At 42.0% G+C, this 27,500-nt stretch overlaps 1 protein-coding gene across 3 annotated transcripts in view; it reads left to right on the forward strand.

The window, feature by feature from the left end:
- ACAD9 (acyl-CoA dehydrogenase family member 9) overlaps positions 1 to 27,500 on the forward strand; it is a 1,114,604-nt gene that overhangs the window by 279,074 nt on the left and 808,030 nt on the right. For all 3 annotated transcript variants that reach the window (XM_044078083.1, XM_044078081.1, XM_044078082.1), the window contains exon 5: positions 17,030 to 17,130. In XM_044078083.1, coding sequence (XP_043934018.1) covers positions 17,030 to 17,130 — 101 coding nt within the window. The remainder of the gene's footprint in view (positions 1 to 17,029; positions 17,131 to 27,500) is intronic.

Genomic DNA, 27,500 nt, shown 5'->3' on the forward strand with positions numbered 1-27,500 from the left:
AATTTTCTTGTCATTGGAGACTCAGTAGTGAGACACATAGATGTCCCACTCGCCAGGTTGGACAAGGAGAAAGTCAAGGTCAGCTGCCTGTCTGGCTCCAGGATTCATCAGATCACACATGCACTCTTGTCTCTCAGCAACAAGTACCATTATGACTCTGTCATAGTTCATGCTGGTGTGAATGACCTGAAATGAGATATACCTCACTGGAATATATGAAGAGGGACACATGGTTGAGTTGTCTGAGTATGTCTCAGGCAGATATGCCCCTAGTCTTGAGCAGCATACTAACCTCACTTAGAACGATGCCACAATATAAACAAAAAAATGATTGATTTCAATAGTTGGCTCAGTTTTGGTGTCATTCAAAGGGGATCTAGTTCCTGTCAGCCTGGGAAGCCATTGTTGACCAACCTCGTTGCTTTGCCAGAGATGGTTTGCACTTGGCACCTCTAGGTTTTTGGCTGCTGACGAAGGCTCTTGCCTCCGCCATAGTGCCTTTTTAGGCAAAGTCTCAAAAAGATTACCGACATGTAATTATCCAATCATAGCAAAATAAAGGCCATGCTGCTAAATGCTAGGAGATTAAACCACCAGAAACTGCACTCCGTGGAAGCACTTCTATCACCATTAGATGTAGATGTCTGTGCAGTCACATAAACCTGGTTCAAGGCCTCTGAGAGTACACTGGCCTTGCAAGGCTACAATGCTTTCTGCACAGACCACGAAATGAGCATGTGAAAACCAAAGGAGGCGGTGTCAGTATATATTAGAGATAAAAAAACAGTAGTGTAAAGCACCCAAAAAACAAAGAAAAAAATATCCAGTGTGCAACAGCTATATATTAGAGATAAATTCACCTCCTTTCTAGTTAGACTAGACAACTCCTTGGAGTTACTCCAGCTCCATGTTACAGTGGGTAAGGCACCCATTCAAGACATAGCCAGTTATAGATCCTACTTCATGGGTCATGATACCCATGAAGCCTGCTTGACCAAACTGGAGACCATTCAAATTTTACAGAACATGCTGGCTATGGGGGATTTCAATTATCCCACCATCAACTGGGAATCCTGTGCTAGCCCTTACTTGCTAGAGCAAAAGTTCCTTGACTTTGTCAATTCAAATGCCATGGAACAAATTGTCCATACCCCGACAAGGCGAACAAACAGTCTGGATCTGGTCTTCACCAGCATGTCAAACAGATGGACTGCGCAACTGTCGGATCCTCATTAGTTAAAATTGACTACAAATCAGTCACCTTCAAGCTGGCTCTAACACAAGAACTCACAAAAGGTGAAATCAGACTAAAAAACTTCACTAAGGCAAGCTATACCATCTTAGGTGAAGGTATAAATGCATTCCAAGCCCCACCCCAAACTTGAAGTGATAACGTCACTGAAGCTTACATTAAAGCCCTGTACAGTCACTTGCATAAGTTTATAAACTTAGCCGTACCAGAAAGAATCAAAGCCAGAGCCCCAAAGTTGCTGTCCAAAAAACAAAGGCAAGGCCTCAACAATGGAAAAGCACCCTCCTTAGCCTCAACAGGCAAATAAGACAACTTCTCAAATCCACCAAGGACTCCTTTGAGAGAAACTTGGCAAGTACAGCCAAGGATAACCATGAGGCCTTTTACAGCTGCATACGTAACCTAAAGGGTAAAACCAAAGCATGTGCAGAACTAGTGGCCAACGGTATCACACAAACTGACTCGAGAGAGATAGCAAACCTGCTAGTGGGTAGGTTTGTGAAAATTTCACTCCCTTTTCCACTCCTAACTTAAAACAAACCTTCCCCCAAACCCCCTCCCCCTCCTTCCTACATATCTGAAGAGCAGGTCCTCAAAGCCTTGTCCAAGGTAAAAACACACAGCCAGTATGGGACCAGATGACATCCCAGACTCTCTTCTAAACAGACAAAAACATGAACTCGCATCACCACTAAGTACCTTTTTCAAGTCGTAGTCTAACCACAGGCTTTGTTCCTGCAGAATGGAAAACAACAGTTATTCTCCTTCACAAAGGTGGCATAACAACAGACCCAGGGAATTGCAGACCGATAAGCCTGACCAGCCTCCTCTGTAAGGCCATGGAACGTATCATTATGGACCTCCTAAATAAAGACATAGGTGACCTCCAAACCCTAGATTCTACCCAGTTCGGCTTCGTGAAGGGGAGATCCTGCCTGTTAAATCTGGTGGATTTTGTTGAAAATGTGACCAAGACCATGGACGAGGTCAAATCTGTGCATACTGCATACCTCAACTTGGCAAAGGCTTTCAACACAATCCCATATTCAGGCATTACTAATGAACTTAGCAGACTGAATGTAAACCCATTTGTTGTAAGATGGGTTGCCAGCTGGCTCACAAACTGGACATACACTATCAAACTGGGTGACTGCACATACCAGCTGACCTGTTACCAGTGGGGGAGGCACAGGCATCAGAGCTGGACCCCTACTCTTTCTGGTATATACTTCTCAGAAGTTAAGCTGAAAACTAAGGGGTTGTGGCTGGCCAAGTTTGCAGACGACTGCAAACTAGGTGCAGTCATTGAATCCCCAGATGATGTCACCTACGCAGGAGGGTCTCATGCACGCTAATGACTGATCTATTAATCACAGTCTCAAACTGAATGCAAAGAAATGCATTATCATTCCCTTTGGCACAAACAATGTCCCCTTACACCATCAAATCAACAACAGTACCCTAAGTACCCCTGAAGTGAGAAGAGACATGGGAACACAAGTTGACTGCGACCTTATCTTCAACCACCATGTGTCTTTTGTAGTAAGCAAAGCTTTCTACATAGCACACTTGATTTGTAAAGACATCACCTCGAGAGCAAAAGAAGTTATAACCTCCCTATATTCGGCACTTTTCTGGCCCATAATTGAGTGTAAAGCCCCATTTGCCATGTACCGTACTAAGCTCCTGTAGCAATTAGAGAGACCTTAGAAGTTTCTATCAAAGAAGATCAAGGGTGTCTAGCATGTGCCTTACACTGATGGACTAAAGTCCATCTCATTATACTCTGTATCGTATAGACAACTTAAGGGATACTTATGCCTGGCCTACAGAGCAATCCAAGACCCAGACCTAATGAACTGTCTGAATATTCATAAATCAAATGGGACTAGGGCTACCCATTCCAGGGACATAAGTATGGCTGCAACCTAAGTAGGACATGCTGGAGGGACAGATTTATCTCCCAGCGATTGCCGCATCTTTGGAAAAGGTTACCAATTTATGTGAAACAGGGCAGTTGTATGACAGTATTCAAGAGGAACCTGGACGAGTGGATGAAGCATCATAAATTCTTACCAGCGATAGAGCCCACAACCCTCCTGGACATGGGCAGTTATCACTAAATGCAATCTTGGGTATTGACTAACATTTCTTTACTATTAGATTGGGATGAAACGGCTAGGCTTAAAATGATCTCCGGGTCGATAGCCTAGTAATATCGTATGATCCTGTGAAGATAATTAATGAGCTGCTTATGGATACATTTTTTCACTATTTTAGACAAAGAAAATAAAATAGCAATGGGGCGATAGAACTGACGAGTTACATCCTTTGTGTAGTGGGATAATGAAGGACTTTACAAGATGCTTGGAACATATGATCTTATGTTTTCCTGTCTCGCCGTAATTCTTGCTGGTTGGGTTCGGAGCCGATCCTCTGCTCTGACTTGGCCGAATATTAAAGCTCGAGAGCTTCCACTGGCTCGTAGCTGACCCCATCCTACGATGCTCTGGTTTACATCCCCAGATCTCGTTTGCCACTCAAGCAATCGAGAAGTATTCTGCTGGCTCATTGGCTTAGTATTGGATTGTTTTTTCAATATTGCCATTATTTGTACTATTTTTCTATTTCCTTAGTTTTCGTCTTCTGTGTGTTAGTTAAACCCCTATTTCTTAGTGTTGTAATCCGTTCCCACTGTGAGACCCGTTTAACTTAGTGGGCTCTCAGCGGCCCCTTTAAGTTAGAGGGATGCTCTCCATTTCTGTGTGTCGTCTTCTGTGGTTGTTTTCAATAATCCGTTTAAGTTAGAGGATTCTTGTCATAAATTTAAAAAAAAAAAGTTTCCTTTCTGATTTACTGTGCTGTCTATTGGTAGTTGGTGTGTTCTCTAGTTTGTACTGTTAGCCTAATTATTTTTGCTGTTTTTTTCAGGTGATAATTAGTGTTCATTTCCTTAGCACCATGTCTAAGGACAAAGAACACAAGCAGTCTGGGTTCAAAAAGTGCAATCAATGCACCCAAAAGATGTCCCTTACAGATGGTCACAAGAGTCGCGTGTACTGCCTCGGTGCCATCCATTTACAGGACCCCTGCACCATTTGTCAGGGTGCTCCATGAACGCAAAAATAAATTGATGGCAAGGGGTTTGTTGACGGGGCCTTTTCAAGAAGCTTTAGATACCACTCAGAGCTCCATATCTTCTTCCCCTACTTCGATCCATTCAGAAATCAACAAAGAAAACTGCTACAATGGCTCCAGTTTTAGAGCCACCTAAGAAAATGACAGCATCGGAACCAAGGGCTCTCTGCTCCAATAGACCTGAATCATCATCCTCTGCTCCAAAAGTGTTCACAGAGCCAACAGAGGTATCAAGCAGGAAACGGTCTCCTATACTGGAGCCGATCTCTCCAACTCTGAGATTGCCTATTCTGGAAAGGGGCAGATCTCCTTCTTTGTCCACCCGTTCTTCCAGGAGTTTGTCTGATGAGGATGTAGAGCGGGTGGTGAAGAGATTACTTCGAACACCAGCCCTGGCAAAACATTTGTCATCTTTGGACCCAAAGGAATTGGAGCCATTCCATCCGACGCCTTCTACATCGATTCCTCCTCCAATCACCCTAGAGTCTTCTGAGCCAGAGAGCTTGGATCCGATAGTAGTGGAACTGTCGGCACTGAGACCCCTTTTGGAATCTTTGGTTCCAACATCTGCTCTGACTCCCGTCTGATGTTGAGGAGTCCAGGAGCTGATGCTCGCCAGTCGGGACTGGGGGGGGTGTTGACTCTAACACTTGGCACCTCGGCTAGGTTGAGCTCGACTCCTACCACAGTTTCAGAGCCACCCGTTCTGCCTTGGAGCCAGCCTTCTCTCTCTTCGGAGCAGGGCAAGGGGGCTTTTGAACTGATGGAGAAAGGCTGTCTGCACAGACGGCTCCGCTCTCGGGCCCAGTTTCTCATCCCTCCCAGGTGTCAGTGTTGATCTCCACTCCACCTCCTCCCCCTAAGCTGAGAGACCCAGAGTCTCAAGAGGCCCCTGCAGGTGGCATTGTCTCTTCCAAAACTTCACCAGTATATCCTTTTGAGGAAGTCCCACGGAAGAGACTGTGCAAGAGGAAGCACATAGACTCCCCTGAGTCTGTCACTTCTGATACCGATTTGGATGAATCAGAAGCGTCCCCATGGTCCCCCTCTGAGGATGTCTCTTTGAGATCCAGAAACAGAGAGGTGACTGGCAAACCACCAAACCTTCAGTGGATGAATTGGTATACCTGGAGGCTTTTGGGTCTCACTCTTCCACCTCTTGGGTGACTCCCCCGTATGACTAGCTATTGTCAGTAATTTTTTTAAGGCATGGACTTCCCTAGATACGGTGGAGCCTGTTCCGAGGAGGCCCAACAAATTCATCACAGCCCCTGTTGATAAAGAATTCTTGACAAAAGGAGTTCCTGTAGCTGCAATGGTGTTGGCGGCGGCCACTACAGAGGAGTTATTTGAGACTTCCTCATCTGTTCATCCTAGTAACAAAGATTTGCGGACTATGGACAGATATGGAAAAACGTGCCTTCTCTTCAGTGGCATTTACCCTACGTTCGCTGAACTATCTAATTCACTTCACAAGACTGCAAAGGGATCTCCTCAAGGAGCTAGGCGAGACCATTCAGGGAGCTGTAGCTTCACGGTCTGCTGACAAAGTTACCTCACAGCTCTCCACCCTCAATTCCACAGTAAACTCCTCCATGCAGCTGATTTCATATGCAGCCGATGGAGCGAGCAAGGTAGCAGCTGCAGGAATTTCTCTGTAGATACATTCCTGGATGCAACTTTGCCGAACCCTTCAAATCTTCCTTCACCAACGCCCCCCTTTGATGGTTCAGCCCTTTTTGGACCAAAGGTGAGAGAGACCTTGACCAGGTGCGAGCAGGAAGGAAAACCCTTGTCTGCCATCAGAGTCTGTTTTTTCCACCCCGTTTAGACCTTATCCCAAAGATCAGAAAGCTGGGAAGATAAGGTTCTGCAAGTCCCAAAAAGGTTTTTCTGACAGTCGTGGTGACACCTCCCCCAAAGGCAGAGGGGAAGGTAATAATGGAAGATGCCATCCTTACGGCACAGGGGGTCTGCAGAACCAGGGCGACAGGGATACTTTCTGTAGTGGGCCCTTCTAGTGCTCCTGAAAGGAGGCCCACCTGCTCTTCTCTGGAGGCAGTCAGAGGATGCTTGTCAATGTACCCAAACGCCTGATGAGAAATTTCGCAAGACAAATGGGTACAAACAATCCTATCCAGAGGTTATTACATTCTCTTTTCCACCTCCCCTCCCATAATGAAGTCCTTACCAGACCTTCCACCCGGTCAGAGGAACTATGCAACACAAGAAATTGTCATGTTGCTAGGGAGGAGTCATCCAAGAAGTCCCTACAGACCAAATTGGATCCGGAACATACTCAAGGTTCTTTTTAGTTCCAAAAATGACAGGAGACTGGAGACCCATTCTGGATCTCGGCAAACTAAACAAATCTGTCAAGAAATCAAAGCTCTGGATGGTGACACTGCAGTCAATATTTCCCTTTATAGGGAAATATGATTGGATGTGCTCAATAGATCTCCAGGACGCGTATTACCACATAAAAATGGACAAGAGGTCTAGGAGGTTTATACGCTTTTGGCTGTTAGCCAGTCATTACCAGTTTCGAGCCCTGCCCTTAGGTCTCACTACAGCCCCCAGGGTATTCACTAAATGCATGGCAGTGGTCACAGCTCACTTGAGACATCAGGGATTCCGTGTGTTTCCATACCTAGATGACTGGCTCCTGACCGGCTCCACCAAGCATCTACTTCTACAGACCAGGGATGAAACTATGCTGCTCTGCACTAGGCTAGGCATTACAGTAAACTTAAAAAAATTTGCCTTGTTGCCGTCTCAACATATTTCTTTCTTGAGTGCAAATCTAGATTAAAAAAACATGGTGGCAAAGCGTACCCCCGACAGAATTCAATCCATTCATTGACAAGTCAAAATATTGATATTGAAAAGAAGGGTTCAAATCAGGGATGTGTTGCAGATTCTAGGTACGATGAAAGCTGCAATTCTTCTAGTCCCCCTAGCACAGCTACACATGCAAGTTCTTCAATGGCTTCTTTTTACCCAGTGGTCTATGCAAGATCTACCGCTTTCACACCAGTTAATAATTACGGACTCATGCAAGAAAGTTCTGATCTGGTGATAACAGACAAAACAGTTGTATTTAGGCCATCCCTTTGTTTTTCCCGAGCCAACTGCAGTTTTGACCATGGATGCTTCCCAGATCGGGGGGGGGGGGCATTATCTGGGAATGACAGTCCAAGGCCTATGGCAAGAACACGACAGCCATTTGCACATAAATGTTCTAGGGATGAGAGTGGTGCTGTATGTGTTGCTGGCATTTCAGGACTCTCTTCCAATGGGAACAGTTGCAATCCAAACAGACAATATGTCAGTGGTATGGTATATAAACAAGCAAGGAGGAACCGATTCGTATCACCTATGTCGAGAGGCACAACGAGTATGGCAATGTGCAGTTGCTTCTCAGCATTTTCTGATGGCAGTGCACATCCCGGGGAAATCCAGTGTGATAGCAGACAAACTCAGCAGAGCTATTCTGTTGCCTCATGAGTGGCCCCTAAAATTAGAAATTGCAGAAAAGATCTTCCGGAAATGGGGCCAGCCTTGCTGCAACCTCTTTGCCTTGTCCATGAATGCCAAATACAGCAGCTACTTTAGCCTAATTCCCCCTCTGTGGAAGTCACCAAGGGATGCACTAGTTCACGATTGGCCCCTGGAACTTCTCTATGTCTTTCCTCAATTTTCCCTAATTCCCAAAGTATTACAGAAAGCCAATACATTGAAAAGCACTGTGATTCTCATTGCCCCTTACTGGCCTCGTCAAGTGTGGTCCCCCTTTCTTTGGACTCATTTGCTGGAGGAATCGTGGATCCTGGACCCAGTTCTAGATCTGTTAACCAACCCATCAGGACTGTTCCATCCTTCCATCCAGACCTTCAAGTTGACAGCATGGCTGCTCCATTTCCATGATTAGCTAGGTGTTACAATTTTCCCCTGCAGTGAAACATATCATAGTTTCTTCACACAAACTGTCTACGAGAAAGACATATGCTAGTAAATGGAAAAGATTTTCTTGCTGGGCTGTTAAACAGAATATAGAACCTTTTACAGCCCCTTTTCCTGCAGTTCTAGATTTCATCTCCAAACTTTTTCATTGAGGTGCAGCAACTGCTACTATCAGAGTCCAGCTGGCAGCAATTTCTAATTTTCATATCGTAGAGATGGGAATACCTGTAATGTCTGGCAGGTTATGGAAGGCTTTCCTCAAGGGTATTTTCTTGGTCAGACCCCGAATCAGAGAACCTCCAGCTCCTTAGGATCTTAATTTTGTGCTTGCTGCCTTGGTTTTGCCTCCATTTGAACCCACATCATCTTGTGATTTAAAATTACTGGCATGGAAAACACTCTTCTTGGTAGCCATTACTTCTGCCAGATGGGCGTCGGAAGTACAAACTCTATCAGTTTGCCCTTCTTATATAATTTTTCATAAAGACAGGGTGTCATTAAAAACTAATCCCTCATTGCTACCCAAAATCTGTTCAGAAAACAATCTAAATCAATCAATTGAATTGCCTGTATTCTTTCCAAATTATTTTGACAAGGCAGAATATACACTACATCAGTTAGATGTACACAGACAATTGTGCTTCTATTTACATAGGACCAAACCTTTTAGAAAGTCTGATCAAATTTTTGTATCCTTTTCAGTCAAAAGGAAAGGATTACCAGTTTCCAAAGTAACCTTGTCAAAATGGCTTAGAGATTGCATATCTTTTTCTTATAGTAAGAATAACAGACAACTTCCAGGCAAGGTAAAAGGCCATTCCACCAGAGCAGTTGCTTCATCCTCTGCTTTCCAAGCTAGGCTCCCCATGGATTCTGTTTGTGCAGCAGCTACATGGGCAAGACCTCATACCTTTATTACACATTACAAAGTTGATGTGGCCTTCCGAAAAAAACATTTGGTATGTCACTGTATGATTAGTCTGTCTATTTTCGCTTGCAAACAAGATCTGGCGATGTAACCCAGAGCATCATGGGATAGGAGTCAGTCTCAAGCCGGTGGAAGCTCTTGAGCTTTAGTATTCAGCCGAGCTGGAGCCGAGGATCGGCTCCGAACCCAATCAGCAAGAATGTAGGCGAGATGGACAACAAACATGGAATGTTATGGTGAGTACATAACTTCTTAATTCTCTGACTGACCTATTTATAAGAGTGCTGACTTGATAGGATATGGCCTCAGCAGCAATCCTGAGGTATGCAGCAGGAAGATTAGCTGTAAAATTAGAACCAGGTTTGAGCTTAAGTAGAAGGGTTTTATAAGGTTGATAGCGACTGGATGAAGTATAAAGGTAGGAATAGTAGCAATAGGGCATTGAGTAGCATCAGTACTATCCGTACTTAGCAAAGATGTTAGCAAAGGATTGGTTTAGTGAAGATAAGGGATACATATTGTTTAGCACTAGGTTAGAAATACTGTCGATAAACAAAGTTAAGGACCGTGGCAATTTGAAAAGTAGATTTATCTGGGTAAGGACTAGGGTTCTGTTTTGTGCCTGGTTTAAGAAGTGAATTGATTGATAACCAGAATTTTTGGGGTTGTGAGAGCGGTTAGATTGCTTTTCATCACTAACAGTACGTTTTTGACTTTATTTCGGAGTTGTCTATAATATGTTAAATTGTCTTGGGTTTTATATTTTAGCCGTATGTTCCATGCTTTATTTCTGAGGGACATTAATTGTTTGGTAGAACATGATAGCCATGGGGTATGATTGATTTTAGTTTTTTTAGTCCAAGTAGGAGCCAAGCTGTTAAGTATGCTTAAGAATGTAGTTTTAAAGTGATTTACAGTTTCATGAGTTTTTAGGGTAGTCTAGTTAGCAGATTTTAATATATATAGAAAGGACTCTAGATTAAATGTCATTATGTAACTGATTGTCTTATTGATGTTTTTTAGGAGTATGTTTAGATACTCTGATGGTGTAGTAGGATAGGTGATTGCTTAGTGTGTTGGGTAGGGTAGATATTTGTGTAAACTTACTTGAGTAGGACATTAGGATCCAATTCAATATGGATCCTTGGTTGTAATTTTCTGTTATGTCTTGTAGGGGATGGTGTGAGTTGTGAAAAATTTGAAGAGGTTTATAGAGGTAGTAGGAGAAATTTATGTAATAGTTGGCCAATTTATGTTAGCATCACCAAGAATAATAATTTCATAGGAGATGTTTGTTGTAATCCAACACAGGAAATATTCAAGTGTGGGGATCTTCGGTTCTGGGGGGATGTAAATGGCAACTATACATAGTTTTTTTAGAATTGTTCATTTTCAGGGTGGTAATGAGTAGTTTTGTATTATCAAATTTGGTGATGGGACCTGAGTAAGTTGTAAATGTAAGATGAAGAGTAAAGTAATGCAACTCTGCCAGATTTTTTGTTCAGTCTGTCTAGTCTGATTATGTTACAGCCTGGGGGAAGCAATTTGATGTCTTTTTTTGTTAGGTTTTAGCCAGGTTTCTGTGGTAGCTAAGAAATCTCGAGTATGTAATGTCATCCAGGCATAGGAGTCTGAGATTTTATTACAGATGCTGTGAAAATTGGGGGTAATGAATTTCAAATGTTTTCTTTTGAATAAGTTCACTGGGGTAGGGGAAGGCCCTGGGTTAGGGTGCACATCACAAAAGAGGGAGATGAGTGAAAATAGGTGGGAAGTAGTTAAGAGTATAAGAGCAGATTTTATTAAATAAAGTTCACATTTAACACGTTTGAAATTGTATTGTACAACTTTGATTTTAGGAGAGATTAATGTAGAATTATGAACTAGACGGTGATATTTTTGAGAAACTTTTTATGTGGTCAGGGATAGCCATATTGGATGTTATAGAATTGATATGGATATTAATAGTTGATGTATGATGGTATGTTTGTTGAAGGATAAAAAGGGGTAGCAAGGAAAATAATGAATATGAATGTAAGTTGTGGTAAGGACATAGTATTTGTCTTATGGCTTTTAAGCCAAGATATTGGCAATCTAGTTGTACTAAGAAGGTGGTAGTATGGTGGGAGGTAAGTATTAAAAAGTGAAAGAAGAGATTATGGTATGTGTAGTGAGAGATGTAGTGTGTGTGAGGGAGGTGGGTGATGTATGGTACAAAGATTGTTTTAACTGGTTAATATGGTGAGTGAGAGGAACTTTGGAGGTATGAGGTTAGGGGAGCAGAGTAAGTCTAAGTATAGCAAGAAGAACCCAGTCGCAATTACTCATGTTACTACAAAAAACAAAGCATTAGGTAGTGAGTTAAAAGAGAGGGGATCACTGAGTTGAGTATACGTTTGAATGTGAAGAGCAAGAATGGGTAGGAATTGTTAAAACAGAAAGAACACTTGTAAAAAAAAGAAGTCTTAGATTTAAGATCAGGAATGATGAAAAATAATACTGGTGGAAGTATAGTGGGGCTATTATAGATTGTACATGGAAAATGTTGCCAGTAACTAAATATAGAAAATATAACTGCACAGCATATATAAATGGTGGAAAATAGGGAGCAGTAACAAGAACAAGTACGTCATGGTGAGGTGCGACAAAGCCAATTATAGATGGCAAAATAATGAAGTTAAAAAAAGCGGAACATCAGTCATTTACAGGCAGTAATGGCACTGCAAGGATCCATTATGTGAATGAAGTCTCTTAGGAAAGACTGGTGTGATACTTGTTTAGGTAGTGGAGACACATTTTTTAACCTATGAATGAAGGAAGAGATTTTTCTAGTCCCAAGAAAATGAGGTACCTGGAAGCCTATTTTGGACCTGTCAAGGTTAACCCGATTCCCCCTGTGTTCCAATATTCAAAATGACTAACCTTACAAACGTTACTCCCTTGATTTTCCAGAATGCATGCATGATTACTTTAGACTTAAAGGATGTTTACCTTCATGTCCCTATTGCACACTACCACCAAAAGTATCTGTGCTTAATAGCAGCAAGCTTTCACTACCAATTCTGTGTTTTACCATTTGGTTTGTCTACTGCTCCAACAGTTTTCACTAACTACTTGGCTCTCCAGTGAAAATCTGCATAACCGACTCTAAATGCTTTACAGATCAGAGTGAACTGATGCCAGATGTTGGGTCTCACCCTATGCCACTGCAAATTTCAAACTCTTCCACAGACAAATTCTCTTTCTCAGAGCCCTTAGACTCTGTGCAGCAAAAAGCCTTCCTTCCATAGGAAAAAAATAATTAATTCTAAATTCTCAATTACTAGTGAAAATTACACTCCCCTGGAACTAGTGACAGAGACCAAACTACTTGGATTCCAAATTGACAACCAACTAAAATTCAACTCTCATATACAACTCAATATTAAAAAAACACATCAAAAGCTAGGGATGCTCTATAGACAAAAAAACTGCCTAACAACCACCACTAAAATCACTCTCTCTACTTCCTTTCTTATTCCCTCCCTTCTATATGGTGCTCCACTACTAACTAATCTACAAATCTCCCTGAAAAAACAACTCACCTCATGCTACAATAAAATAGCCAAGTTTGCTACCAACCAAAAGACTTACTCCCACCATTGCTCCTCTCTCCAACAACTAAAATGGCTAGAACTACCCCATCAGCTCTCCTATACACAACTATCCCTTGCTCACAAACTTATTTTCAACCCCTCCCTCTGTCCCTCACTCTCTTCTGTGCTTAAATGCACAAACCTGGTAGAATATTAAGGTTCAGCAACCAAAATCTGCTTGAAGTGTACAAACCAACCCGTCCACCTGGCAAATACCTTCTCTCACATGGGTTAGCTCGTCTCTGGAACTCTCTACCTTCATCTATCCGTCCTACCTCTAACCATCTTATGTTCAAAAAATCTCTCCATTCACTTCTACTTTCTCAGTGGGAATGCTCTTGCTCCCACCCTACTTAAATACCCATCTCCTGGACTCCTGCTGACGTTCTTGACTTCTCTCTCTCATTATCCATAATTTCCCATTTCACTGTTCATCACTAATGAATACATAAGAATACTCTGCACTCTCATATGTTGAACTCTCTTTATTAAATAACTCTAGTAGAATTTGAATTTATGTATAATTTGAGATAATCTGTCATCAGTTTTCTTTTTTACTTTTAAACTTAAATTTATTGTAACTGTTTTGCTTAGCATTTGATTTTTGCCTACTGTGACATTAACAATGTTTAAATATGCTTAATACCTACTGTAACCTACATTGTCTGGAACTTTTCTCCCCAGGACTCCATTGAAAACGGGTTCTTTTTGGCCCAATGGACTATCCTGGTAAACCAACTGCAAATAAATAAATAAATAAATAAAATAAATTGACAAACTACATCATCAGCTTGCTGCCAGTGCAACAGATCTCAGCAAGAGAGTTTCTCAGGTGTTTGTGGTATATGACTTCTTACAGACTTGTGATCATCTTTGTAAAGCTACACATAACAAAGTTACAGTGGTTCCTAAAAAACTTGTGGGAACAGCACTGTCAGCCCCTGGAAGCACTCTTGCCTCTCCTTCCTTGCCTGAAAAACGAGTTGCTTTGGTGGAAAAACTTCTTTTTTCAGAATGCTGGTGCAATTTTTTTTGTCTGCCAGATGCAGACAAGACCATGACTACAGACAGCTCAGACATAACATGGGGGCTTACCTGTGGACCATGAAGGTGCAGGGCATCTGGACCCCATGTCAGAGGAAGATACATATCAACCAAAAAGAGTTGTTAGCCGTCTACCTTGCAATGAAAATCTTTCAAACAGAGCATAACACCAGGAACTTTACAGATTTTCACAGACAACACCACAGTCCTATGGTACATAAACAAGGGGGCACCCTTTCCTACCCCTTGTGCAGTATTGCTATGAAGGTTTGGATGTTAGCACAAGACTTGAAACTGACTATTATCACATCCTACATTCCAGAACAGAACAGCACCCTGGCAGACCCCTTAAGCAGGGACCTTCTGGACCTCTATGAATGGATACTGAAAAAGGAGACTTTCCTGGACTTAACCTTATAGTGGGGAATTTCATCAGTAGATCTTTATGCATCCCACCAAATCAGAACACTTCACTTCAGAGATTCCGCTCCAGACTCCAGCAGGCAGGGACATGCAGACTAGACACATTCTCATTCAAATCGGCCAACCTGTTTCTGTATGCCTTTCCACCCTTCCCCCAGATTTCCAGGGTGCTGATGAAGGTCAGGACAGACAGACAAAGCATGTTTCTCATCGCCCTATACTGGCTAAGACAACACTGTGCCTCTCTAGCCACACAGACTGACAGCCTTGAGGATTGGGTTTTAAACGAAAAAATGTAATCTACTGAAGTGGTAACCATCCTTAAAGGGAGCAAGGAAACCCATACCAGAAAGTCATACCTAACAAAATGGAATAGATTCTCCTTCTGGTTCCACAGCAAGAGAACCAGCTCTCCTCAGGCAGACTTCAGTTGAGTCATGCAGTACCTTTCAAGTTTGTTCAGCCAGGTCCTTTCTTATTCTAGCATTAAGGTGCATGCTTTTGCCATCTCCGCTTGCCTACCACAGTCTCCTCCCATTTACTCTCACCCCCATCTAAAACTATTTCTAAAAGGGATCATTCACTTGAGGCCACCCAGAATAAGTTCATATCCTTCCTGGGATCTCCATTATTTGCTAGAAAACCCTGCTTCTTTTTGAACCAGCAGCATTTGCCATGTTAAAGATGCTCATTTGGAAGACCACCCCACTAATTGCTATCACTTCGGCAAGGAGGCTATCTTGCACTTCAAGTGCTTATGTGCAAAGGACCTTTCCCACGGATAGGATAACCCTTAGAAGTAATCCATTTTTCGTGCCTAAGGTAATGTTAAAACATTCTCTGAACCAGGCTGTCCACTTTCCAGTTTTCTTTCCAAACTCTCCGAACAAAGCAAAACAAATCCTTTATTCCCTGGCTGTACACAGACAAATCTGGTAGTAAAATAGGGCAAAAGCACCAAAAATAGAGCAGAGCAACTGTTGGTTGCTTTCACAGAGGTCAAACTTACAAACAAACCATATCCAAATAGATAGCCAGTTGCATTAGGTTCTGTTAACACTTATCATGGAAAACCTCTTCCTGGTCATGTCAAAGTCCATTCCACCAAGCACAGGGCAGCTACTACTGCCTTCCTCTAAGGAGTTTCTAAACAAGCCATCCTAGAAGCTGCCACATGGAACTCAGTGCACACGTTTACAAAACACTACCATTCAAGCATTGACTCAATGGCTAGTGCAGGGTTTTCGACAGCCATCATCAAAAGTTTACTTCCTAAGGGCCAACAGCATCTCCTTCCACCCTTCCAGTAGCTTTGGGAGTCCTCCCAAGAATCATTACTGAAACATTGTCTACGAGGAACATAATACAGTCATGTCACACTTACTATAATTGGAAATTTTCAAGTAGATCAGTTTTGCAGTACAAGTGGTCACACTCCAACCTCTCTATCTGCTGACCCTTTCCTTCCCCCTTTGCTGAGTACAAGGGAGAGGAGACTTCTGCTAGATAGATATTTAATTATCTTCTCACCCACTTAGTAGTAATAAACAAGTAACTCAGTCATTTGAGGAGGTTCTGCTGTTCTCTGGCATCACACTGCTGAACACTGCTTAGTGCTTAGAGAGACCTGAAGATGGTGCTGATGGATGACATTCTTATAACGCAATATCCAGACATTAGTACCCAGTTGTCCATTGGCTAGGGATGATGTAAAGGCTCTGGAAATCAGTCCAGTTGTGGACTTCTGCTTTGCAGGAAGATTTTATAAATCAGTACTACAGCAGTGATCTCCTCGAACATCTACATTTATGGTAAGTGTTGCACAACTGTACGTATTATCCTGTCTGTTTTGGAAAGGATATGGGTGGAATGGTCTGAGTGTCCTTTTGAAGGTGTTTGTCTTCTTGCAAGTAAAAGGTAGGACTTCCAAGAAGAAGACATAAACATTGAGAGCAGTCTAATCTCAAAGGTCTTGTAGGAGATCTTATGGGATGGATAAAGATGTTTCAGGAGATTGCCTTGCTGAATTGATTTGCCTCAAGAACATGGAGTTATGATAAGCATTGCATAACTAAGCTGTGTGAGTCAGGAAAATGGAAGTCAGAAATACTACTGTAATAATTGCACTAAGAACCTAATTAAACTGTTAGGTTATAGTAACTAAATTGTATGTAATTTTGTAATATTGTATTTTCCTATTTCTCCTTTCTGCCATTTTTTATATTGTATTACTAATTCACTTTTTTTGTAACTATATTGTATCATAGCTTGTGGAGCTTTTCTCCCCGGGCCTCCGCTGAAAATGGACATGTATCCAGTCGGACTATCCCGGTCAACAAATGTAAAATAAATAAAATAAAAAAAGTATTGATAAATTTACACGTGCAATTTGGGAACACTGCTCTTTGTGCAAGTAATAGCTGTAGGGATCAAGCGAAGCTCTGTTGAATTTAGTTTATTTTTAAAGTAGCTATAGCTGCTTAAACTTTGTTTCTATCACTTTATGCTAGTCCAAATGTGTATTTATTTGTAGTTCTACCACACCTGCTTGATATGTGAGGTCCAAGGTCGTTGTTTTCATGTGCATCTGTTTTTCTTTAGCATTTTGCATTAAATGAGTTTATTTTGTATACATTTTGCATGTAGGGTATACTTATTGCTGGAAATGAAGACCAGAAAGCCAAGTATTTACCGAAACTAGCATCTGGAGAACATATTGCTGCTTTTTGCCTTACAGAACCAGGGAGGTAATTAAGTAAAGTTTACAAAGTATTATCCTTTTTCACTTTTAGAAATATTCTCCTCAGTTTCTCATCAGTTTATTTCACAGTGGTTGGGTCCAAGGGCCATCAAGGAGGACTGACTCATTAAGCAATGCGTTGTGTACCTCATCAGCCATACAACAGTCAAAACTAATTTTAAAGTAGGCAGTACTCGGTGACTTGCTTACAACTGGTATTCTTTTCCATATGCTAGGTATTAATCTGTTTTTATGAATTTACTTTTAATTGTCAAACTACAGTTAGATATATTGAAGTTTATAAAGTCATACTTATGTACCTGAAAGTTAGAAGAGAGATAGTATAAGTGGTCTGTAAGATGTCATGTCTGAAAATGTTATGGGCAATAATAGCTTCCTCCTAGTGTATCTGTAATGCAATAAGTCCAGTTTTCAGAGTTTTACATCTGTCAGGATATGTAAGATATGTAACAATGGATATTCTGTTGGTAAATTTCCTCTTAACAGTACCTGTGAAAGCAAGTTGCATTCTACTGTATTCAAGAATAGGCTGAATGTACATTTTATAAACTTGACTTAAAAACTGAATGCCATAAGATGCAAAGCACATTTTTGGTGGTGTTTGTGACTGGTAAATGAAAAATCAAAAGCAATTGTCATTCCTAAATCCTTATATTCACATGTCTCATGGGGATTAGTTCCATTAATAAAGAGGCTACTCTTTGGAAAATGAGACAAACCATATTATGTGGTGCAGAGTCGGATATATTAACTAAAAGGATATCAAAGGCCACTTATCAACAAGACATCAAAGGCATGACATATGAAAATATTGAAGGCCTTCTAAAGTATGTAACTTCACATTTGGTGATATTAAAGTTTGGGCTGAATTTTTAAGCCCAAGTTGTAATTTATAAGAATTTGGTTCTCAATGAATAATCCCCATTATAGGTTCATAGGCAAGTACTAGGCTAGCTGCCCTTGCAGGCAACTTTAAGCCTAGCCAATTTCCCTTTTTTAATGCTCAAAATGACCTTTTACATTTGGTTAAAGATTGGCTTTACCCATCTCATGGTCGATAATTCTATGTTACCCCTAATGAGAATAACTGGGATTATGCCATAGATCATTTGAGGGAACCCATGCATGGGATAAAGGATTTAGAAACTGCCTCTATCCATTAGTAATACAGGGAGCAGTCCTGTGGTAAAGTTTCTGTTTCCCATTCATAAATTACAGTCCAATAAAAAGCTAGCCTTGCAATCATCAGGATACTTTGTCTGCCAACAATAATTAGTTGGACTCTATGAAAAAAAGCAAATAAAACAAAAATGTGCACAGACACCAGTGATACACCTGAAAGCTCGAACAGGTATTTAGAAGATGACCTTTAACAGAAAATATTGCATATGATCAGATATCCAGTTACTAATCTAGTAGATTACTACTTGGGGATACGAGTAATCCATTTTTAATGTGAAAGTGTGTTGAAAACCTTTGCTAAATCCATAAAAACAACACTGAGTAATGTAGTAGAGTCAAATGCTAAAATCACCTGGTCATAAAACTCAACCAAGTTAGAGCAGACCTGCCAGGGCTAAAGCCATGCTGAGTGGTTTGCTGGGTCCTGCAGTAGTTTTAGCATAATTTGCTCAAAACAATATTGATTGTGAGGTGTAATGTTTCTTCACCATCATTCTTGTCAAAACATTGCTTCCCATGTTACTGGAAAGGCTCACCCAGACTCTGCTACAGTTTGCTGTGAGGGAAAGGTTAGTTTGCATTTTATTTGTTCTATTTTGCATTACTTTATTGTCTTTTTCTGTTTTGTATACTGTGATTTGTTTTTTTTACACTGTGTTTTATTTGTATTCTGCTTTTAACTGCATATTAAAACTTGAAAGGAGACCACAGCTCCGTCTCTTGTGAGTTAGGCAGAAATTAGAACAGGTCAATTAAAGACTCACACATAAGATAGAAGACGTCAGTTAAGATTAATCATCTGTGAACTAAGGGGGTGGAGCTAGGAACTAAACCTTCTATTTAAGGGGTAAAATAAAACATTTCAGAGCTTTACTGGAAAGGCTCACGCAGACTGTGCTACAGTTTGCTCTGAGGGGAAAGGTTAGTTTGCTTTTTATTTGTTGTATTTTGTATTGCTTTATTACCTTTCTCTATTTTGTATACTGTGATTTGTTTTCTTTATGCTGTGTTTTACTTGTATTCTGCTTTTAACTGCATGTTAAAACTTGAAAAGAAACTATACAACTCTGTCTCTTGTGAGTCAGATAGAATTTTTTCCTACCCAGTTACTGTTGTGTTCTTAAACACCACTGTCTTTCCAGTGATTGTTCCTTGTGTTTATTTGACCATGAATCTCATTTATTATCTGTTTTTACTGGCTGTTGTGAGTAAGCACAAAATTATAATTTTATGAAATCACTCCCCTTCAACTATTTAAATGTATTGGCCATCCTACTGTATTCCATAGTACCAGAATACAAAAGTGACCACCCCCTTTCAATCTAACTTACTGTTTTAAAAATAGTGACTCTCCACTGAAACTTAACTTTTTAGACAGGTAAAACTTAAGTTACCTACTTACATATCTAACTCCTCTAGTACACACTGCAGTGTTTAGGATAAACCATTTTTTTCATCTTACCTTTAAGCGTCTATTGCAAGACCACCAGTTATTGGAGAGCCCACATTTTGCCTCTCAGTAGTCGTCTTGGGATTAGTGCTTCTGTTTTCTCCTGGTTAGAGAAGGAGTGCAGTTACATTATTTCCTGGATACTGCTGTTCACCAGAAAGCTTAATAACTGCTTTATAAGTGACAGGTTGGAATCTGTACTTGTATTCTTATCCTGGTGAGAGTAGGAGCAGAGTGCATTGATTCCTGACTCTTTCTGGTTGGCGAATGAGTGTCTGTGCTTAACGTACCTGATTGGTCTGGTTGCTATTCGAGGCATCTACCAGAAAAAAGCTACAAGCCTGCAGACCCTTGCATCATCTGAGACAAGGCTGTGGATCACCAAACAGGCCGTGGCCTGCTTCTCTTCTTGGGATTGGTGCTAACATTTTGCTTCTGGGGAGAGAAGAAGCAAAGGAGTATTGTATCCCAACAGAGTGAAGCTGTGCTGAGACCAGAATTAGTAGTAGCCATTCATGCGACTCCCATCTTTTCATCATTCTTGTCAAGCTAATTCTTTATTTTTCAGTAAGTACTGTTTGATTTCTTTCTAACTTCAGAATATCTGCCTGAATACTTCATCCTTAAATTTTCATAGTCTATGTATTAGTTCGCCCTCAAGTGTTTGGCAGTGCTCTGTACAGTCTCAGACACTTTGAGTGACATTTTCCTGTAAAAATAATATATAAGGAAACCGCTCCATTACGTAGTATTAATGACCATCCCTCCTGGCATGTCTGAAGGTCAGTTCCCTGAGCTTTCTCCTATTAACCTGGTGAACTTGGGTATTCTGAGGCAGTGTAGCAACTGCCTCATGTACACAGACAACCCTTTCCTCTTACCTCCCAACACTCAGACTTGTGAGAGATGCACTTATATGTCCAAACTGGAAGCCATGCACTCTCAAGCCAAGACCAGAATAGCTAGTTAAGAGGAGAAGGTCAACACCTGCACTACAACACATGCAACACCTAGCCCTCCAGAACACACACCATCACAGCTCTCACATAAAAACACAAACCACACACCCACCTTCGCGGAGGCTGTCAATAGAAATATACCCAAACAGCAGAGACCTCCAAGGCAGAAATGCACTCGACCACCACAACACAGCACATACCACAAGACACATAGCTCATCTACACAGTGTACCCCTCAACCTAAGCCCCTAAAGCTTGCCCAGTACACTAATCTTAGGTGACTTGATAGTGAGGCACACTGATGTCCCACTCATTAGGCTGAATAAGGGGAAGGTAGCAGTCAGCTGTCTGTCAGGTGCCAGAATCCAACAAACAACACACGCACTCAGGTCACTGTACAACAAGTACAAGTATGACTCTGTCACTGTGCATGTGGATGTGAATGACCTGAGACACACCCTCCCTGGACTACATGAAAAGAGACATGGTGTAGCTCTCGGATTATGTGGCCCAGGCAGGTATGACCCTAGCCCTAAGCAGCATCCTACCATTGCCCAGAATGATACTACAGTACAAGCACAAAATGATTGACTTCAACAATTGGCTAAGTTTCTGGTGTCATTCTAAGGGGATCCAGTATCTGCCTGCTTGGGATGACATGACTGACAGACCTCGATGCTTTGCCAGAGATGGCCTGCATATTTCACCCCTAGGTTTCTGGATAATGTCTAAGGCTCTTGCCTTATAGTGCCTTTTTTAGGCAGTGTTCCAAAGACCAAATTACCACCATTATAGCTATAAATAAATGCAATCTGAGGGTCATGCTGCTCAATGCTAGAAGTTTAAATCTCAAGATGCACTTGCTCGAAGCATTCCTCAAAATGAAGAACATCGACATTTGTGCTGCAACAGAGACCTGGTTTAAAGCAGCAGAAAGCATCCCTGCACTACTAGGCTATAACTCATTCCTCACCTTTCGGCCCCAGAACATGGACTGAAGCTCCAAAGGTGGTGGTGTCTCCATATTCATAAAGGATATGCAGACCCCCCAGAGTAGTAGCCCAGCATAATGCATCTGAGATACTTCAGGTACGACTAACACTAGGTAAGACAGCGATTCAGGTCATAGCATGCTTTAGGTCCCCAACCATGTCCCAAAACTCTCACTCCAAGATGTTCATCGTGTTTCACTGCTGCAGTCATTACACTTGGGTTATCCTGCCATCAGGCAGTCCCACAGTCGGCCAGAGTTCCAAAGTCTTGGTCTGGCATCAGTTGCTGTCGCTTCTTCCCTGACGTCAGTGCGTCAGTGGTATATTAGATGCAGCCAACGCCATTTTCTTCACTCTTTCTTGACGCGTGGTGCCCGAAGCAAAAACAGTTCGCAAGTGCCGGTCAGACAACTCCTGAGATATCAAATTCGATTTTCAGAACCGAAGTTTTAATAAAGCTAAGTACCCCATTGGGGAAACTTTTTCTTGCCTCAGACCGATGTCAGTAAAAGTTAATAATTGTATTTCTTGTGGGAAGCAAATACCTCATAAGGATTTTCATTCTTACTGTATTCCATGCCTAGGCCCAGATCACAACGTCACTAGTTGTCGGTTTTGTGCTAGATTTAACAAATGCACTATTAAACGTCAGTTTGATTTTGCTCGCCATTACTTTGGCCGAAGATTTAATTATACCATGCCATTGGAACAACCGATGACCAGAATACACAAAAAACGCAGAGAACAAGGATAAGGACAGGCATCCGAGGTCCAAAACTGATGAAGTCTCTTCTAGGCCAGTCGCCGGTTCTCAGTGAGGTGCTTTCGCAGCCCCTGACACCCGCTACCTCAGAGCCACAGGCTGCTACCGACTCCCACGTGGAGGTGCCTAGGTCTCTGTACTCAAGGTGTTGGGCCTACGGAGACTAACCCTTCAGATGGGTCCGGAGCCGCTGAGCAGGCATCGGCTTCTGAGGGTGTTTTCAGACCTTCATAACTTACCATTAAAACTACAGCCAAGTCTAAAACTCCATTAGAGACAAAGAAGCAATTACAGCATTCACCTGGACAGGCCTCCATGCCTAAAAAACAGATGCTCAAAATGGCCGAAGACTTAATTACTCTGATCAGGGGTTTCCATCCCCCTCCTGATAAAAGGCCTAGGCAGGATACAGATTATGATTCCTCTGACCAGGTTTCCATATATTCTGATTCCTCTTCAGACCAGGGATACTCTTTACCCCCCTATGAGAACTCTAATGCTGAAGAATCAATTCCTTCAGCCTCTCCTCCTGAGGATTATTCGTTTGGGGAAACTTTACATACCATGAGGGAACATTTCCATTGGGAGGGCCAGGATTACTCAGAATCCAAGAAAAGGCTCAGAGACTTTCTTTTATTGCCTCAGCACAGGCCCCTTGCTATTCCGCCAGTGTTGGATATTGTGGATGCTGTGTTCTCTGAATCCAGTTTAAATCCTGATTCTTTACCCCCTGCTCCAGTCAAGCCAGACAGGGTACTACAGAGTCCCTGACTCTCACAAATTTCTTTATAAAAACCCTGTTGCTGACCCAGAAACTATTTCCCAGGGTCCCAAAGGGGTAAAGGCTTCCACGGCTAAAAATCCAGTTCCCTCTGACAGGGATTCTAGAGCATTAGACAGATGGGGGAAGAAAGTTTACACTTCTGCAACTTTAGCAGTGAGGGCTTTAAATTTCCAGTTCCACATGCTTAAATACCAACAATATTTAATGTTTCAGTTAAAACAGAAAATGAGTACAAGTGCAGAACATCCTGACTATAAGGAAATGCAGGATTTATTGCATGCAGCTGAACAAGTGGGAAAACATACTTTGCAATGTAGTTTTGATTCATTAGAGGCTTCTTGTAGAGCAGCAGTTACAGGATCTGTGATTCGAAGGCATGCTTGGTTAAAAGAACAAAGTTTACCAGATCATGTTAAGGCAAAATTATTGGATGATCCTTTACAGCAAGATATTTTATTTGGTGTTAAGGCAGAGATGGTATTAAAGAAAATGGAGGATAAGGCAAAATCTATGCAAACAGTAAAGGATTTCTTACAGGTACAGCCACCTCGATTTAGCAGAAATTAGCCTGCAAAGAATTGGTCCTTTCCAATGTCAGACAGGCCACAAAGAGGCAGATACAGATGCTCAAGAGGCAGATCTCAGCCCCAAGGCTCTTACAGACCACGACAGTGGGGTGCTTCAACCCCAAAAGAAGGTGAAGACAAGTCACAACCTTACAGGAAACAGTCCCAATGACTTCCCCCTTCCAATGCCAAGCTCTTCCCTTTTGGCAGCTCCCTTAGGGGGAAAACTAGCACTTTTTTCCCTCAAAATTGGCAAGCAATCACCCAAGACAAATGGGTTCTGAATATTGTCTCAAGGTTACAGGTTCCGCTTTCACACTTTACCAAGGCTAAAAGGAAAGCTAGACCTGCCACAAAATCAATGGGCAGAGGCACAAAAGCAAATTACAGCCCTCATGGACATGAGAGCTCTTCAAAAAGTACCACAGCAGGAACAAGGACAAGGATTTTACTCAAGACTTTTCCTGGTCCCCAGAAAGGACAAAGCCTGGAGACCCATATTAGACTTTTCTACTCTAAATACTTACCTGTATGTTCCGAAATTCAAAATGTTGACACTACAGCAGCTATTTACCATGTTGAGCAAGAATGCTTGGCTTGTTACTTTGGACCTCAAAGAGGCATACCTACATGTCCCTATCAGACAAAAATTGCAGAAGATACCTCAGATTCATAGCTGGTTCAATGCACTACCAATTCTCTGCACTGCCCTTTGGCTTATCTACTGCACCCAGAGTCTTCACAAAGTGCCTGGCACCAGTAATTGCATTTTGCAGACAAAAAGGAATTCAAATATATACATACCTGGACAACTGCCTGATTCAAGCAGAGAGCAAGGACATTCTTCTAAAGCATCTGGCATTTGTAAAAAGGTTGCTAATTTGCCTAGGGTACACAGTAAACGAAAAGAAGTCAAAACTAGTGCCCTCACAAGAGATAATATTCCTGGGTGCCAGCTTAAATACAACGGCCCAGATGGCTTATCTCACGCCAGGCAAACAAGGACAACTGACTCAGTATTTTCAATTGATGGCAACAAAGTCCCAACTCCCTGCAAGAAAAATTCTGCAGGCCTTGAGATTCATGGCATCCTGCATACTACTAATTCCATATGCCAGACTGCGTATGAAGAAATTACAATGCTACCTAAAAAGTGTTTGGACTCAACACTCTCACAGCTTGGAAACACTAATACCACTAATTCCCTGCCTACAACAGGAGTTTCGATGGTGGGCACAGGCATGTCACCTCAACAAGGGTCAGCCTTTCACTCTACCCACAGCCAGGCAGACTTTAACAACAGATGCTTCGGATTACACCTGGGGAGCACACATGGCAGGAAAATGTATTCAGGGCAAGTGGACCACAGACCAAATGTATCTCTGCATCATTCAAAAAGAGATGTTGGCTGTACAAAATGCCCTAACAGCTTTCAATGACCTTCTGCATCCAGGACAGTTATTATTAAAGACAGACAACACCACAGTAATGTGGTACATAAACAAGCAAGGGGGCACTCATTCTTACCCCCTATGCAGACAAGCCATGACCTTGTGGAACACAGCTCTAACTTATGAAGTTCATCTGCAAGCACAATTCCTGCCAGGAAAGAAAAATACTTTGGCAGATGACTTAAGCAGGAACATCATGGATCCTCACGAGTGGAAATTAAATCCACAAGTCAGCATGATAACGCAAAAATGGGGGTGCCCGGACATAGATCTTTTTGCCTTCCCACTGAATTGCCAACTACAAAAATTCTGCACAAGGACTTATCACACACAAGCATGGAAAGTGGATGCTCTTTCGTTCAGCTGGAAAAGCCTAAATGTTTATGCCTTCCCACCACTGCCTCTCCTTTCAAAGGTACTCCTAAAAGCCAGACAAGAACAACCACAGATGATCCTGATTGCTTCAGACTGGCCACGCCAACATTGGTACCCAATCTTAAAGAACTTAGCTCAAGGTCCACCTTGGATTTTGCCTCAAATTTCACACCTACTGACTCAACAAAACAGTCAGCTCAAGACCTTAAACCTGGCTGCATGGCAGATTCATTAGCCAAACAGACAAAACCTCTCTCTAAAGCTGTTATGGATGTCATTTTGGAGGCCAGGAGGCCTAGCACCAGGAAATCTTATTCAGAAAAGTGGAAGAGATTCTGTGCCTGGAACCAGGCTGAAAGCCTTGACCCTCTTGTCCCAAACATTCCTCAGCTACTACAATACTTAACTGAGATGCTGGACAAAGGACTGTCCTTCTCATCCATTAAGATCCACATCTCGGCTCATTACAACACAGATCCTCCTATTTTCTCTCATCCATTGCTAAAGCAGTACCTCAGAGGGGCTAAAAACATAAGACCGCCACGGAGAGCACCAACACCTACTTGGGACCTCAATTTTGTCTTGGAAAAACTCACTTTACCTCCTTTTGAGACAGCCAATTCAGCAGAATTAAAATATGTATCATGGAAAACTGTTCTGCTTCTGGCAATAACCTCAGCGCGAACAGTCTCAGAACTACAGGCACTAATGGCAGTGGAGCCTTTCATCATTTTTCACCAAGACAGTGTTTCTTTAAGAACAAACCCTTCTTTTATGCCTAAGGTGGTATCCAGTGTGGCTCTTAACCAAACTATTCACTTGCCAACCTTTTATCCAAATCCCCAGAATAAAGGGGAGAGACTTCTACACTCCTTGGACATACACAGACAATTAAGTTTCTACTTGGACAAAACAAAAACTTTCAGAAAAACTGAACAATAGTTTGTATCATAATGCTGCAGGATCACAGGGAAAGGCTATTTCAAAGCAGACCATTTCAAAGTGGATAGGACACTGTATCAGGTTCTGCTACACACAGTATGGGAAACCTGTACCTAGTAACATTAGACCACATTCCACCAGGGCAACTGCCACTTCTACTGCCTACTTTAGAGGAGTACCTACCAAAGACATTTTGGAAGCTGCAAGTTGGAGTTCAGTGCACACCTTTATCAAGCATTACCACTTGCCTCTTTATTCTAGATCCAGAGCTGGCTTTGCCACTGCAGTGCTGCAGGGCCTCATAGCCACACCAAATCCTCTATAGAACCAGCCACCTTGACTCAGCTTTGGGATTCAAGCCAAGTGTAATGACTGCAGCAGTGAAACACGATGAACATAGTACAGTTTTGTGCCTACCATAAATGTAGATGTTCGAGTATCTTCACTGCTGCAGTCCTGGTTACCCACCCGCCATCCCCTCTTTCTTACCTGGGTCATATCTATACCTTTCTATACTATACTACCTATGTGGTGTATTTGCTGGTTACTGAAGGTTTTGTTTTTACCTTATTGTATGTTTTATTAGCAATATGTATTGCCTACCTTTTTGGGGGCACCTGACATCTGGGGCAAGAAAAGCTGAAGAAAATGGCGTCGGCTGCATCTTATATACCCCTGACGCACTGACGTCAGGGAAGAAGCGACAGCAACTGACACCGGACCAAGACTTTGAAACTCTGGCCGACTGCGGGACTGCCTGACGGCAGGATAACCCAAGTGTATTGACTGCAGCAGTGAAGACACTCGAACATCTACATTTATGGTAGGTACAAAACTGTACTTTCCTAAGCGCCCTGGAAACTATTAGGGTCCAACCCAACACTCTTATACT

The sequence above is a fragment of the Protopterus annectens genome, chromosome 7.part0 (genome assembly GCF_019279795.1).
Source record: "Protopterus annectens isolate FY-2018-M chromosome 7.part0, PAN1.0, whole genome shotgun sequence".
In the NCBI taxonomy this organism is placed as follows: domain Eukaryota; kingdom Metazoa; phylum Chordata; order Ceratodontiformes; family Protopteridae; genus Protopterus; species Protopterus annectens.